The following is a 17431-nucleotide window of genomic DNA, read 5'->3' as shown; positions in this document are numbered from 1 at the left end:
CAGGCGTCAGGAGCCCCTCCTTCTCCTGGGGAACCATGGGGTTCCCACTTCTAGGCCTGTCTTACCCTATTCGGGCTGCTGCAGAATCATACACACTGGGGGGCTTGAACAAGAGACTGGTTTCTGACAGTTCCGGAGACAGGAAGTCCGAGCTCAAGGTGCCAGCACGGTCAGGTCTGGTGAGAGCCTGTTCTGGGTCACACTGTGTCCTCATGTGGTAGACGATGGTCTTGCGTCCCTTCTCATAAGGACTCTCGTCCCATCATGGAGGCCTCACTTTTTGACTTTATCCAACCTCAATCACCTCCAAAAAGCCCCATCTCCACACACCACTGCACTGCGGGTTTGGGGCTTCCAGTGGGAATGTGGAGGGGACGTCATCACTCAGCGCATAACGAGACCACCGGGGCGCTCTTTCCGAAGACTGCCTAAGATCATGCACTTATCTACGCTCTCGCTACCGGTGATCTGGTGACTTCATGTGACAAAGAGGCACGACCTGATTCCTGAGTCTGGGGTCAGGACAACTTAACTCTGTCCTGGAGAGAAATCGACGCGTGACCTCGCGCACAACGGGATGGTGACAGCTGCTGTCGGGACGGCTGGCAAGCCTGCGACTCACGGTGCAGCCCAGACGCCGGGCTGGTGCTGTCTCCGCCCCACGGACGCAACCCGGCCGAGAGGAAGGGCAGAGGCCAGAGGACTGGCCGATCGACGCCACCTTGTTCCTTCGTACAGGACCACACCAACGGTTCCATCTTTCTTTTCCTTGGAAAGGAATTCCTAGATGACAATGACCCACTGACTTTGAGCTTGGCCTGGAACATTTGCATAAGCCCAATGCTCACCTGCTCCAAGCAGGCTTTTCCCATTCCAGCCCCCCACAGGGGGGCTCTGGACCCGAGAGGCCGAGAGCTGGGACCGCACGTGGCCACGGAGGCAGGCCGCCCTCTGCACGGGCAGCTTCCTGTCGCGAGCGGAGCCTCGGGCCACAGCCGGCTTGTGATCGCCACACACCCCCCGCTTCCGGATCAGCCCCCACCCCACTTCCCGTCCTGCGCGCCATTTGCCACGTCGGAATCCCGGCACGCGCCTCCTTTCGTGGCTGGTTTGGTTCATCGGTCCTGTCCATGTGGAGAATCAGAGCTAAAGGAAGTGCTACATGCGGACGAGGCGGGTTTCAGGGGCCGATTCCCCAGGCAGACTCCCGAGGGGCTGGGCTGTCCGGGAACCCCCGGCAGAGAGAGGCGGGGTGACGGCCTCCGCCAATGACTACATCCAAACTCCTTCGACGAGGAGTCACCGGAGTTATCGGTTTGTTTATAAAACAGGTGCGCGTTCACCTCCTACAGACCATCCGCCCCGCACATGGCGCTCTGGAGCTTGGGGATAACTCGGAAAAGCCGCTGGGTCCCTGGGCCCCTGGTGCTGACCGCGTCACCCCCTACAGTCAGACCCAACACTTCCCCTGCCGGGAACGTACCAGAACTAAACCCTCGTGCACTGATGACGCTGAGACTGCAAACTGGTGCAGCCACAATGGAAAACAGCATGGCGGTTCCCCGAAAATTAAAAATAGAGCCGCCGTATGACCCAGCAAGTCCACTTCTGAGTATTTAAACAAAGAAAACAGAAACACTAAATCAAAAACAAACAAACAAAAAAAAAACACACACACCTCCCTACGTTCACTGCAGCGTTTTGTACAACAGCCAAGACGTGAAGTGACCTAAGTGTCCATCAGTGGACGAACGGATAAAGTAGAGGTGGCACCCATATACCACGGAACGTCACTCGGCAATGAAAAGGAAGTCTTGTCATTGCGACAACATGGATGGATCTAGAGAGGTTTTTCTGAGTTCAGTGAGAGACAGAGAAAGACATGTCTTATGATCTCAATCGTACGTGTAATCTAAAACACAAAATAAACAAAACACAGAGACACGTAAAGACAGAGAGCAAATTAATGGTTGCCCAAGTGGAGGACGCTGCGGGGAAGGGAAAGGAAAGGCACAAACTTCTAGGCATAAAATAAGATACAGGGGTGTCGGGCACAGCACAGGGAACGCAGTCGGCGATAGCTGATAAATGTGCACGGTGGCAGGTGGCCACCAGGCTTTCCGCGGGGAGCGCATCGTAAGGTGTGGGAACGCTGGATCGCTATGTGTCACGCCTGAAATACGACATTGAGTGTAAATTGTACTTTAATAAACGGTCAGCTAACCACGCCTGTGATTATTTCCTTCTCGACTTTCACTTCTGTCCCGTGGACGCACACGCCTGTCTGCCCCAGCACCATGTGGTCGCAAGTCATTTAAAAGTAGACAGTGCAGGGTCCTCAAAAAAACCCCAGGGCCTCCACGCCACTCAGCCTTGCAGCGCGGGGAGGGCGGTCGCGGCCGGACTCGCCCCTGAGCCCCTGCCTCCTGCTGTGGCCCCCTGTACCCAGCCACGCTCAGGGCCTGGCCGCCAGAGGAACGTAAACCTTCTCCCCCTGACCCATCCAAACGGGTTTGTTCACTAGGAGTCCCCAGTGTCCCTTTCGCGTCCCGTCAGCCACAGTGGCTTCGTGACCTCCTTCCCTGGGCACTCTCGGCAGCCTCGGTGGGTGGGGCGCGGGCGCCGGAAACGAGTTGACAGCAAACCGCAGCAAGTCGCTTCCAGGCTTTCTGCTCAGGGGTCAGAGTACTGCTTTGCCCCGTGCTTCCTCTCCCCGTGTGCATGTGTGTGTGTGTGTGTGCGTGTGTCATGTGTGTGTGCGTCCGTGTGTACATGTGTACGTATGTGCATGTATGCGCGTGCCTGCGCGTGCCTCAATGCCTCTCTGTCTTTGTCCATATCTCTGTCTACCTACCTACCTACCTGTCTACTTCTGCCCCACGGAGCATCTTGAGAATACCTTCTATTTGGTTAAATGGCGCACATACCAAAAAAAAAAAAAAAAAAAAAAACACAAAGCCTTGCTATTCCTAAATGGGATAAAAGCCTGTACCACCCTGGCCTTCTGGTACTTTTATAAAAACGGAAAGCCAGGTGCTTCTCTCCTGGTACATGTTGTTCTTTAAATTTTGCCAAACAATGGAGCCCCAGCGTGGACTGAGAACAGGACCTGAGGCAGATCCCGTCAGCTCTGCAGATCAGCGTCCTCTCTGTTCACCAGACATAACATGCCTTTTGCTTTATTTAACTAGTTTCATGTTTGAAGGAAAAGAAAAAAAAATCTATTCACATAAATCTCAAATAATCGAAACCTTGGATGAGTACAGCGCTAATTAAAGATGCCTACGAAACATAAGAACACACGTGTTACATCTCGTATAACCTGTATTAAAAACCTGCATTAGCTCTACCGATAGATATCTACATAAATATGTAAAATGTCATGGTAGGTATTTCTATTTCTCACCCAGATTTCCAATCATTCTCTCCCTCCAGGCACATGCCCCACTGAAGTCAGACATGGCCATGTGACTTGCTTTGGCCAAAATGTACAGAAATGACATATGCCGCCTCCACCTGGAAGCAGGTAGAGGCAGTTTGCAATTCCCCCTGTTCTCCTGCCCCACCAGGGCAGACCCTGGGGCTGTTTGATGGCCATTTTAAGTTGGCAGAGCCTCCGTCAACCTAGGTCCCCAAGCGTGGGAGATCACAAATATTTCCCCAATGCTCCTCCTCCCTGACCCCACTAGCTCTGACTCTGGGCTCAGCCACGTGGACCCATCACCATAGCTCTCTATCTGCCATCAAGAAACTAAAGTGACCTCTACAGAGAAGCAATTAAGACCAATAAAGAATCAAAACTAGGAAATGTAAGTGCACAGGTGAGTCTCTACTCTGTCACAATCACAGTTCAGTTCTTAAGCTTAGTCTTTTTCAGTACTCTAGGTTAACTCTAAGTCCTGATGTTGACTCAGCGTAAGAGCAAGGGCTTTCTCATTCAGTGAAGTGCGAAGACTGTCGAATTCACTATAAAGATGATATTAAGAAAAGCCGGAGGCATCTTTTACATCCTAGTTTACTGTCATGGACTTTTTAATAGTTTAATGACTTTTTCATTGTCCTTGTAGAGTAGCCTACACTGTCTAACAAACCAATAAGCTGAAAGAAGACAAAAATGCTACATCCCCATGAGTTCAGGACCAATTCTTTTTCTCCGTAAATTGACGAAATTTTGATGGTATTCAAGAATTACATTAAAATGTGTATGTGTGCGTGAACGTGCATGCGTGAACTAACATATATAAAAAAGCGGCCATTTATAACTCATTATACCACGCTCAACGCTCCACACAACTCTTCCAAAAGCAGCCAACAGTCATTGTCCAAAGACCCGCCACGCAGGGGCACTGGGCACTGTGCCCACGTGGACTCCTGGGCAACAGCACGGAGCAAGGACGCATCTTAAACACCGCGAGTGAAGAAGCATCGTTCCGTCTTAGAAACCGAATTTCAGCTGTGTCATTTTTAGATACCAAAAAACGAGCCAAGGAATGACTTACGTACAAACACGAATGTATTTCAGGGCTGAGTTAGAGATTCTGACTAGAATCTTCAAGAAATAAGTCAGAGGTACCATGTGACTATTTAAAGACATTTGAGAGCATCGGCACAGCATGACATCACGGCTTCTGGTTTCCAGATTTTAGCTTCAGAACATGGCCCCTAAGCGTGTCACCGAGGTCTCTCGCAGATGCAATAATCTCACTTCCCCATTTCCAGGAGCAGAAACGAAACCACGAATTCCTTATAAAAGTAAAACACCAGCTATAACAGAGTGAAAGTAACTAATTTCCATCTACCGGTCAATCCACTGAAGAATATCCGAATGAAATCACGTCGGCCAACGCAGTATACGGACGTCGCACTTAATCATACGATAGCATCAGCCCCGGGTGTACCAATCCTTCGTTATGACAAACGCGCAGGCGGAGACCTGACCCGACGTCTGGAACACCTGTGAGAGGGCGAGCCAGCGCAGAGCCTACCTGAGATTAGTGAAACAGTGTCTTTCTCCCAGGAGACGACGGTGATGTACGCCTCCACCGAGGAGGGGATAATGCACTTGAAGACCGCGACATTGCCTCTCATGGTTTTCTGGTCCTCCACACGGACTGTATAGGGCTCCCGTAAAACTGCAAGGCAAGGAGAGAGCCTCAGTAACACAGCGGGCAGCTCGCTCTGAGAGCATCTCGTTCGAATAGACCCATCGGATCTCACATCTATGAACTGCATCCAACAGATTTATTGGGAGGGAATTTTAAACAATCGGCATGTCATATCTTAAAGACTCATTTCGTTAACAAGGAGATGCACTGCACACCAAAGGACCAGCGTGTGGCTGGGGGTCATCTACCCCCTAAACACGCCTGGATGTGGGAAGTGGCTTCCTAAGTGGTGATGATAGAGTACTGCTCTCCATGTCCTCTAAGGGCCCAGGAAAACATTTCAGACTATGAAGAAAAATAATTCAGGAAAGGCAACTTCTCCTGGATATCCTTGAAAATTACACAACAAAAAAACATTTCACCCTGCACAAGCGATTTTTTTTTTTTAATGAGAGTTGCAAAGCAGTTTGGGAAACAATTGTTCTCCTTCCCATCGCTTAGGGAAGGGTGCTGATGAGGGGGCCGGCCCAAACACCCCCAACAACAGGAGGAGCCCAGAAAGAGCTCAGAAGGGCCTTCCAGGAAGGAGAGGTCTGGGCTAAGGGCAGGGTGGTGCTGGGATTCATTGCCCACCATGCAACCCCACCCGCCCGGGTTCAAATCCAAGCCCTGCCACTTCCATGGTGGGTAAGTTCTCTTGCTAGCTATCTAATGGGGTTTTGATGAAAATGTGTACCACAGTGGGCAACTGTGATGACTCGATCAGTGTGGACGAAGCACTCAGAATGGTTCCTGCCACCAACACGGATGAAGCTACGTGGACCCACACCATCTCCGCGGAGGGAAGGACCTTCGTCTCCAGGACGAGGAGACCTCCCTGCTTCTAATCCACGTGACGCCTCACCCTGGCTCTGTAAATACAGGCGAGAGGCTTCCTTCTCCTGTGTTGTATTTTCTCGAATTTGAAATGAGGGGCTTGGGACAGGAAGATCTTCAAGGTCTGAATTCTATATGTCTCTGATTCGCTAATATAACTACAGAGACTACTCAGCTTTCTTCAAATTTTAGTCATTGATTGAATGAACAAATGTGTCGAGAAATCTATGAAATTAATTTCAAAAGAAAGAAACACATCAGCACAGTCAGGAGCAGTTTGAAAGGGAAGGGCCCCCCAGGCAGAGCGGGGGGATGCTGCCTTGCTCTTTGCTCCCTCTTTCCTATTCTTTTCTTGTTTTGGATTGAGCTTTTTTTGTTTTGTTTGTTTGTTTGTTTGTTTTTAATGATTCTATTTTTTTTTCTACTTCATTGGCTTATTAGCCACGACTCTCTTTGGTTATTTTAGCGGCTTCTTTAGGTTTTATAGTATATATCTATAACTTGTCACCATCTACATTCAGGTGACATTATATGACTTTCTCCATATAAAAAAAAAAAACTCTAAAACATCATACTTCTACATCTTTACTCCAGGCCCTAACGCTATCACTGTCATACCTGTTATTTCTACAGGTTACAATCCCCACGAGACATGGTGATTATTTTGTTTAAACAGTCGATTATCTTTCAAAGGATTTTAAATAACGAAAAATGTGACTTATTTTTTCCATGTAGCTACCATTTTCGTTTTTCTTCTTTGAGTAGATCAAAGATTCCACCGGATGTCACTTTTCTTCTGATTGTAGGACTTTCTTTTGTAAGATTTTTAGTAGTGCGAGTCAGCTGCTGATGAATTCTTCCAGCTTTTGTGTGTCCAAAAAGGCTTTATTTCGCTTCTGTTTCTGAAAGGTACTCGCACTGCATATAGATTTCTAAACTGACAGCTTACTCTTCTTTCGGTACATCAAAGTTGTTGCCTCACTGTTTCTCACATTGATCCTGACAAGAAATCCATTGTCATCTTTACGTTTCTTCCTGTCCGTGTGATGTGTCTTTTTTCTCTGGCTGTTTTTAACGTTTTCTCTTTACCTTTGGTCCTGAGCAATCTGATTATGATCTGCCTTGGTGTGTTTTTCATAATGTGCGCTCGAGGTTTCTTGAGCCCTTGCGTTCATAGTTTATAGTTTATATTTAGTTTATAGTTTTCATCAATTTGAAACATTTGGACCGATATTTCTTCACATTTTTTGGTTATATCATCTATTCCTTTGGGGACTCTATTTGTTTATTAAGCTTTTTGTTTATTAAACTTTTTCTAGATTGGTTTCACGTTCAGGAAATCTCACAGAAAGTAGAGTCCCCGTACACTGCTCTCCCCTCTCTGACAGTTCCTCTCATTATCAGCATCTGCATTAGTGTGATCATTTGTTATAACTAATAAAACGATCTTGATACGTTATTATTAACTAAAGTTCATAGTTCACATTTAGGTTCACTCTGTGGTTTCCAGTTCTATGAACAAGGTCGTGTATCCACCATTAAGGCGCCATCCAGAGCAATCCCCAACCCCGAAATCCTCTGTGCTCCACCTAGTCCCGCCTCCCCCAGCCCTGGCCTCCACTGACCTTCTTTCTGTCTCCATGGTTTTGCTTTTCTGAGAAGGTCACATATTTAGCATCGTACAGTATGAATCCTTCCCAGTTTGGCTTCTTTCACTTAGCAAGATGCATTCAAGATTCCTCCATGTCTTTTCATGGCTCGATAGCTCATTTTTTTTTTCCCATAACTGAATAATATTCCATTGTATGGATATTCCATAGTGTAATTATGGTTAAAGAAAAATTGTTTTATACTTGTTAAAATGTAAAGAAAGAAAGACTTTATCCAAGACTTTCGCAAGCGGGGTTATGACTGTTACAATATGAGGGAGACATTTTTTTCCCCCTTCTGAATACGTCAAAAACAAGTGAGGATTTACCTCCAAGAGAGAGCCAACGGGCGCGGTGAAGGGCAGCTCCAAGGAGCCCAGATACAGATTCGTTGCGGAGACAGCCTTTGTCATTATTCATTCACATACTGAAGGACATCTTCGTCGCTTCTGCTTTTTGGCAATTACCAATAACGCTGTTACGCGAATTCGTGTGCAGGTTGCCGTGTCCTCTACCTGGAGCTTCAGGCAGAGAACGGGGGCCAGCAGAAGGCTCAGGGGTTCCTTCTAGTCTCTCCGGAAGCACTTGTCTTCACGATGAGACGATCGGTCTTGAACACCGTTACTCTACATATTTTGTCTGTTTGTTGTCGTTCGTTCGTTTCTGACAAAAGAATAAATCCGGCCTCTGTCCACCATCTCGGCCATAATGCGAAGTCCCAGTCGAATGTTATTAGCCACCGTTTGCTAAGGAAAAGGCAATCTCTAGGAATCGCGTGACTTGTCCAAGGTCGCACGGCTGGTTACCATTGTAAGCACAGCATGGGCATAGGACTGTGCCATTCATTCCAAGTGGGCCATCTGAGATCCAGGCCTTGGAACAGCGAGGGCCAGAAAGGGCTGAGAGGGGAACCAGGATGCTGGCCAATGAGACATGAAGAATCTCCTTTTCCTCTTTTGTTGAGACCTAGGTCAAGTCGCCGAAAACCATGAGTAATATGAATCTTCTGTATTGCCAAAGGAGAGATTTTAAGGCCATTTTCCCAAGGGATTAGTCCAGGAAAATCCCTGTGCCAATCTAGAGGGAACTCGAGACATTTAGGATAATGTGCTACACAGAGGGGTGCCCAAGAGTCGGTGCTCACTTTACTCAAACCTGCACGGCAACCATCCCTGGGCGACGAAGCACCCCCATCTGCCTTCTCGACAGCCATCCGGGTCTGTACTAGCAGCTACATAAAAATGGAGAAACCGGATTCTAAGCACCCAATAAACAATCCAAATGACTATCGCAGCCATAATGAGTCCATAATAAGTAAAATTAAGTGAGAAAAGAAATTTCTTGGGAGCAACATGACCGTCCACCTTGTGAGTCTGAACGGGCCCAGCAAGCGCGTGTGTGTGTGTGTGTGTGTGTGTGTGTGTGTGTGGCTTCCTCTCCAGTCGGCCTTCAGCTGTCAATCAGCAGCATGTTAACAGTGACAACACAACGGCCCTGGGAGGGGGAAGGAAGCGGAGACGCCAGATGAGACGATGGGGGCCCCGCCCCTCCAAGAGCTTACACTCTCGTGCAAAACGATGCTGACAAATTTAGAAAATAGCAATTAAAACAGGAGCAAGCAGGTCAACCTTTCACCTGGCAGGCGACTCGAGACGGAAAGAACAGATTAACATCGCTGTTTGACGTCCCGGGTTTCTCTCTAGGCGATACTTTGTAGTTTATAAATACGTCTTTATGACACGTCACTACAGACTTTACTCTGCCAAGTGCCAGATATTCACCAAGTTTCCCCATCATCGGGTGTAGAGGGCCGTACACTAACTTCGTGTGCTTTAATTATCTGCAGTATCGGTTTTCATATCTCTTGATTAAAGCCAATCTTTTTCTTCCTTTCTGGAGCGCATTTGTGTGCAAGTCTTGGAATTCATGAGCGTGTCAGAGAGATCAAAGATATGGTTGGGAAAATGACTCGCTGGCAGAATGAGTCACAGTCCGAGGTTCGATCGCTTCCAGAGAGATCACACGCAGGCAATCAGAAGCACTCCTTATTTTGCTCATGTTGCAATGTCTCCAAGTAGAAATGACTGCAAAGCTCTCCCAGCTGCCCGATGTATAAGACAACAGCCAAAGTCATGTTGTCTTTGCTTCGCCTTGTGTTACGTCTGTCGACCATGGTATCTGAAAGGCTAGGCTTAAAAATAATTAAAATACTGTTCGCTAACCAGAGTCTAGCCGTGTGTTTATCCTTTAGGGCTTTGTTAAATACATAAATGACACAGCACATCCTGGATGTATAACTTTTGATGTCTGGGAATCTCAGGCCATATTCCTAGGTTGACTTGTAGCAATGATAATTTTTTAAAAAATACATTATGATGTCAAAAAAGAAGAAACCAGTTCAAGGGTTGTTCATTGACAACATTCCAGTGAGAGTCGAAAATGGTAAAAGAGGCTTTTTTCCTTTACAAGGGATGCAAGAGTCTTAGACTGACTCCGTTTTACTCGGAATAGATGCTGATGTTCTGGTTTTATCCCAGCTGAGTCCTCCATCTTCTTTTCTCTCCGGCTCCTCCCTACCCACCTCTGCAATGACGTGTAGGGAGGAAAGGGCCACGGAGGGAGAGGAGGCAGACACTCTGGGTTTGAGACACTGAAAGTTTGAGCCAGAGCATCCATTAGTCAAAATGCAGTAAGTTCGGGGTATAGTTTAGACTTGATATAACTTTAGTTCCAGTGAAGTCAGGCACTTTGAAATCCAGTCAAAAGTTGCTCCGACGTCTCATGGAAGCCATCGGCAGTGCCGGATTGAACTACGGGCGGCTTCCTTCATTCTCAGCTGAGGTGTTTTAGTTTGGGGAGGAATTTTTCCCTCCTGAATTTTTCACAATATTCTCAGTGAATATCAAGGAACAGAGGCCAACTTCCCACTGTGAACTTGACCCTAGACCCACCTTTATTTCTTCGCCCATTGTCTGACGCCACCATTAGGACATGAGCCCCATGATGGCGGATCCATGTCTTTTCCCCCATCTAATCCCTGCTCCCAGCGTAGCGCCTGCCACACAACAGAAGCTCGGGAAATATTTACTGAGTGAAAACGTTAAAACTGACCTGAGGCTTGTATTGCTAACTCAGCGTTAGTTCCACAGATGGACGTCCTTCATTTTCCCGTGTTTGGTGATGGACAGAAGCAGTGGTAAGGGTTTACAAAGGCGCCAAACGTTCTTTTGTCAATGTCTTTGTTTGAACAGCAAAAATGTTAAATAGAAACAAAAACACCTCACTAAGAAAACAGCTGAAGGCGATTGTTTACAGGCAGTTACATATTTGATTCATCGAGGATAAGAACCAAATAACCGCACGTTTTTGTTCCGACAGCGTCAGGCACTCTGAAATCCAGTCAGGAGGCGCCCTCTGAGGAGCCATCAGCAGTCCCCATGAACCAGTGACAGGTTTCCACTGACTCCCGGCGGACGGCGTTTTAACGAGCCAACGCCCACCCCCAAGCAGGCAGAGAGGGAACACAGCCTGAGAGACGGTACTCACCAGCCTTGATGTGGACATCCTGACTTCTAATTTTCCCTGAAGGATTTTCAGCTGTGCAATAGTAAGTATTATCATGGATTAAGGTACTAAAGCTCGAAGGAGGGAAGGGGAAGATCTGGAGAGTGCCGTTGGGGTGGACGTGGCGGATCCCGGGGACATCGTAGATCTCCTCGCCCGTCGCCAGGTACCATCTGAGAGACACAGGAGGGATGCCCGCGGCCGGGCAGGGCACCAGCGTCCCCGCGGTGCTCGCGAACACTACCTCTTGCAGAGATGCATTGACAAAGTAGAGGCTGGCATGGAGGTCCTCACCGAAAACTGCAAGACAACACAAAAGTCTGTCAGCAAAGCACGCCTTCTGACCCCGAGCGTCCGTCAGCCTGGCCTCGGGCGGTAGTTTTGAGAAACAACTCTATGAATGACTCTAAACTGCCTGACCTACTGCAGGTGGAAAAGCTGGTGCTGGGAACAAGGGACCACCCTCGTCTCATATTCCGTACACAGACTGGTAAGTTACCCCGGATCTTAAATTCCTCAGCCCTGTGCCCTGTGCCCCGATCCATCTCTATAATACTGATCACGGTCGGAATATATTACGTGCTTTGTACTCATTTTTGTCCGTCTCCCCCTGGAACATACATCCCACGGGAACAATGTGCTGATTTGTTCCTCCTGTTACCTGGGGCGCAGAGGCCGCCCCCCCCCCCCAGGGAACGCCCAGCAAGGAGAAGCCAGATCACTGGGGCCAGTTGCTAGGATCGAAGTGTTCTGGTTTGTAGGGACAGTGAGAGCTAATTTTGAATGAAATTAGTCACAATATTTTACATTAAAGTTGAAGATCATATGTAAAGCATTGTAAAAAGCAAAACTCATTTTCTTAAAATAGTGTCCAATCAACAATGCATTTTTTTAACTAAAAATATGTAGCAATAATAAAGAGAACTTTGGCAAAAGCATCACTTAACTCCACCAGACTATGATAGTTTCTTTTCTACTTTTATATTTTCTCTTCTGGTCCATCTGCCTATATGCCTTCGCCATATAATTTATATAATTGTAGTACATTATAACGTGCATACATAAAATATGCGATCGGTATAGACTCCCCTTCATTCTCTTAACATTATTTCATATACATTATTCTATCTCTCTATCTGGGCTTTATAAGTAAATATTAGTGGATGCGCATTTTATATAATGTGATTTTCTAAACTATTCCCTGATCTTCATTATTTAAATGGTTTAATTACTACACGTAGAATGTCTGCAAACCTGTTCACACACATTTGGCTTTTTAATTTCTTTATTGAGCGTCTACATTGCACTCAGTATCAAATAGTTATGGGGTGTCATTTATGTGAACAAAGGAAACCGATTATCTAAAACTCAAAAATTAAACAAAATATTTATAAAAGCCAAAAAGACCTACTTCTCAGCTATCTGTGTTTATATATGACTTTCTAAAAACAAACACACACCCGGTCACTTCTTCCCAAGAGGAAGGCAAGCCCTAGATACCTGGGCAGAGAAGAAAATGACATTTATTGAGCTCCGATATCGTACTGGGCAACGCTATGAGACCAGAAGTCTCAACCATTTACTCTTGTGAATACCAGCTCTGCCAGGTAAGTGTAGTTTCCACTCTGCGGGCTCAGGGGGTTGGTCGCTCTACCCAGGATTTGGGGCTGGGAGGTCAGGACCCAGGATTCTGTCTTTCTGACCAAGATCACATTTCATGACATGGCTGCCTCTCCTCTACAAAGCCAAACCCTGGGGAAGCTGCGTTCATGAGAGTTAGCATCCTCCACATAGCCTACCTGAATGTCCACCCACTTTCTCTTGGTCTCTCTCACTGGCGGTGACCACGCGTTTGCCCGCTGGGGCCTTTGCACACTGTCTCTGCCACGGGAAGCAGAGTGAGTGCCATTCGTCAGAAGATGGTAGAGAAAAACCCACTTTGTGAAAGTCATAGATTTACTCAAAGAGAAGACAGGGGTGTTCATCAACTAGTCACTATCTGATGGTTTTTCTCTTCCAACCATAACTAATGTCTTTAGCAAAGCTCCGTAAACCAGAATATGAAAACTATTGCTAAGGAATTGGTTCATATTGGAAGCGTAGTTAATAGTTCAACATTACAGCTTTCAACTCGAATAAAAATGCTGATAGTAGCACTGTGCTTTTATGTTTGAACTTTCCAGGAAACTGACATCACCCCAAACAGGTTGTTAGGAACAAGGTAACTGTCACTCTTCGAGGCTAATTAATTCCACCCAGATCCTCTTTTCTCCCTCCCCATATTACTCGTCTATCAACTGGATTGTGAGTAATTTGAACTAAATAAAATTTAGTCCTATTTTAATGTATTCTTTTGTGTTATAAAAGTAGCCCTGTTAAGAATAGCAAGTCTCTGAAGACGTATATAAGAAATATTTCTTAATTAAATGTATAGCTTCCTATTATAAATTGCATTCCAAGAGCCAGCTTGTGAAATTATTTCAATGACTGTAAGAAAAATGCAAAATAAACGTTTAATCTTAATAGTTAAAAAGATAAGTGATCTCTGGGGGAATTGCTGTCACTTCTCCTTACATTTTTTAAGGCATTTCACATGAGGATTTCTATTTCACACCATTGGTTTTAATAATGTAACATAAACTCATTCTCTAAGATACACATCATATGGCCACAGGCAAAAGAAAAACCCAAACTATGTTCCAACAGCTTTTGTTTCTTCCATCAAAGGGACCATCCATCTGCTTGGTGGCACTTCACTTTACGGAGCACGTGTGCAAGTTACACACAGTGATCCTCGCTCCCTCCAGGGAGGGCACGGGAAATCTTGATGTGAATTTCGTGTCTGTGTGGAAGTCCCTTGACAGTAACGAGAGCTTAATGACAGAAACCTAAATGATCTTGTTGTGAAACTCAGGGCACAAAACCCTGGAGTAGGGACACTAGGGGTGCCGAAGGAGAGGCCTGGGGGCTGTTCCTTCGTCTGCAGATCCCTCCGCATTTCATGTCATCATAACAGATGGTGCAACCAAGGCTCCGGCAACAACAGAAAGAAGAATGTCACACTAAAAAGGAGGACAAGTCAAGGCTGCGTTCTTTAAAATCCAAATATGGCAAGATGAGAAGAAGAGATGTGAAAGAAATGTTACAGGAAGCAAGGACACGATCGTTCATTCACGAGACGACTTTCATTAAGCATCGTTCACGCACCAGGCCTGGCGCGAGGTCCCCATAAAGCACACTTGCATGAGTCATGGTACTGCTCTCAAGGAATTTTTGGTCTAGACGTTTCCATGATTGATCAGAGAAAGATCGATAATAATTCCTTGGCTGAGTGCTGTGACAGAATTATTCACGAAATGTTAAGGGAGCATAAGTGATAGAGAAATTCACCCAATCCGGGGAAGATGAGGAAACATTTTCAGAGGGTGACGGAGGTTCTAGACAGAGGGCATGAAGATGCGAGGACGCCGGGTTGCCACAGGACGTGGCAGAGGGAGAAGATACGAGGTAGCGGGAACTTCAGGACGGAACCAACCAACAACGGTGCATAATTCTGGAGATGGAACATGAGGGTCTTTAAACATATCCCCTCATTCTGTAGATACTTTCTGAACAACTGCTAATAACCCGGCACGGTGTGAACACCTGGAGACACACTCACGGCCAAGGCTTGGAGGGTGACCTCTAGGAGCTCGTGTTCCAGAAGCTTACTGTAAGGTCGAGATGAAGGGTGTCAGATCTCATGCTAACGAGCAGGTGCTTAATTCTGCAGCCACAGAGAGTCTCATCTCAGACGTATGCCTGAGAGAGATGAATGCGCGTGTCCATGCAAAAACTTGTACACGAATCTTGAAGGCGGCGTTATTTATCATTGGCCCATGTGGAAACAGCTCAAGTGTCCATCAACTGAAAAATGGGTAAACAATACCTGGCATAGCCATTCCGTAGAAGTCTACTCAGCAATAAAGAAAAATCCATGCTATAGACGTGGATGACCCTTGCTAACATTATGCTAAGTGAAAAAAGCCACACACACACACACACACACACACACACACACACACACACACATCCTGTGATTCCATCCATAGAAAATCTCCAGAAGAGGGGTCTCTGTAGTGACAGAAAGCAGATACATGGCTTACTTAGGGCTGGAGGTGAGGGCAAGGGCCTAGGATAACTAAAGAACACAGTTTGTCTTTGAGGAGATTAAAATGATCTCAAACTGACTGTGGTGAAGGTTGTACATATCTGAGTTTACTAAAAAGCATCTAATTGTACAAATGGGTAAATTTTGTTATACGTAAATTATGTCTCGATAAAGCTGTTTCAAAAAAATGGGGAGTCGATGAAAGTTTTGACACAGAATAATCAACTTTCCAGATTTTAGAAAGTGAACATGGTAGATGGGGAGCGATGACTCGAAGCAGGAAGCCGGGTTAGGCAGCCAAGGGGTGGCCCAGACCTCCCTGGACAGCGATGGTGTGAAGGGAAAACGCCTAATGATATGGGTGTGTCTGTTATGATCGCACCAGAATTTGCGGTCAAGGGTGTAGAAGTGATCAGAGTGAAGGCTAGGAAAAAGCCAATACGATCCAAATTTAATAGTTTCTATACCCGGTTGCACAGTTATACCATGAATGACTCATTGTCACTAGTCATCAAGGAAATGCAAAGTAAAAGCACGAGGAGTCACCACTACATATCCTTTTCAACGACTAAATAGAATAGACAAAGTGTATTGAGTATCTCAAGGATACGGAGCAACAGGAACCTCATATACTGCAGGTGGGAATGTCGTTGGATAAAATAATTGTGGAAAACTGTTGATCAGTAGCTACGAAATCTGAATGTATGCAAACCCTAAGACTCGACAATTCAGCTCCTAGGTATTCATCTAATACAAATGCATGCATATGCTCACCAAAAAAAAAAAAAAAAACACACGCACACACAACATTCATGGCAGTAATATTTGTAAGAGTCTAGAACTGAAAACCACTCAATATCCATCAATAATAAAACAGATTTATATATATATATATATAAAATATGTTTTCACCTTGAATCATTAACAATACAAATAATCAACAATTACAAACAAAAATGTTATGAATCTCACAACCATAATGTTAAGGCAAGCAAGCAAACACAAGAGTACATGTATTATTTCATTTATATCACGCATAAAAATAGGAAAACCTAACCTCGGGTGTTAGGAGTCAGGATAATGGTTCCTCATGGGGGCATGGAGAGCGGAAGGGCATGGGGGGCATCCAGGATTTATTTTCTTGATCTGGGTGCTGGGTACACTGATGTGTTCAGCTGATGGACATTTCATTGAGCTATCCACTGTGATATGCACACTTTATGTATACATTCTATACTTGAATTAAAAGTAAATGTTTTAAAATGCGTCAAAAAAAGAACTATCATAAAAATAAAGAGAAAATTATGAGATCAGTACCCCAAATCCTAAAGAGAACGATGTCTTAAAACAAAAGGACAGCATTTTGGGAAGTCGACCAGTGGTTTTCGGAAGTCTCAATTGCTATGGAGAGATCAGAAAATATGAGAACTAAAGCAGACCAATAGATTTGCAAATTGGGCACATTCATTGTGAAAGGGAATGCCATTTAGGACTAACATGCTTTTATTGATTTTATAGGAGCGAGTGGATATGCTTAGTGAAAGGAACTGCTAACATAAAGGTCTTCCAAAATTAAAGGGAAGATAACTCAGTTTTAGGTAAATATGTAGAAAGCATAAATCTTAGCTGATTCGGAGACTCCAAATACTTTTATATTTGAATAAATGCTTTGAAATTTAGTGTCGTCTTGATCAGACAATCTGAAAGCAGATAAATGGATGATCTCTTAAGGACTTGGAAAGCATTCCAAAACGTTATGAAATAATTCCAAGTCAGGTTATAAAAATTTATTATAGCAATTGTGCATTTAACTCTAATATATTTCAATCATTCTATCTATTCCCCAGCACTGAAGTAATGATTCAATTCTCCTCCTGATAAGGACTGGATAAAACTTCACAACAACAGAGAACTTAGAAATATGAAATCTTCTGTCCATTAGAAGACAAAACCAAACAATAACAACAACGACAACAACAACAAAACCTAGGATTTATCCTCCTGCAAGTAAACATTCGAGCGATACTGAACAGTATGCCATGGAAGGTGGAGAAGGATGAGGTAGGCCCCCTAGGGCCAGCTTACTT

General features: G+C 45.4%; 1 protein-coding gene across 1 annotated transcript in view; it reads right to left on the bottom strand.

Annotated features, from left to right (window-relative positions):
* The window catches only part of DSCAM (DS cell adhesion molecule), a 510406-nt gene that overhangs the window by 398907 nt on the left and 94068 nt on the right, over positions 1–17431 (bottom strand). Inside the window, exons 2-3 of the mRNA XM_016121720.2 lie at positions 11177–11494; positions 4986–5132 (exon numbers count right to left, since the gene is read on the bottom strand). Coding sequence (XP_015977206.1) covers positions 4986–5132; positions 11177–11494 — 465 coding nt within the window. The remainder of the gene's footprint in view (positions 1–4985; positions 5133–11176; positions 11495–17431) is intronic.

This window comes from Rousettus aegyptiacus, unplaced genomic scaffold (genome assembly GCF_014176215.1).
Source record: "Rousettus aegyptiacus isolate mRouAeg1 unplaced genomic scaffold, mRouAeg1.p scaffold_m13_p_4, whole genome shotgun sequence".
Classification (NCBI taxonomy): Eukaryota; Metazoa; Chordata; class Mammalia; order Chiroptera; family Pteropodidae; genus Rousettus; species Rousettus aegyptiacus.
Note: the sequence above shows the minus strand (reverse complement) of the source record. Positions and strands in the feature narration are given on the sequence as shown.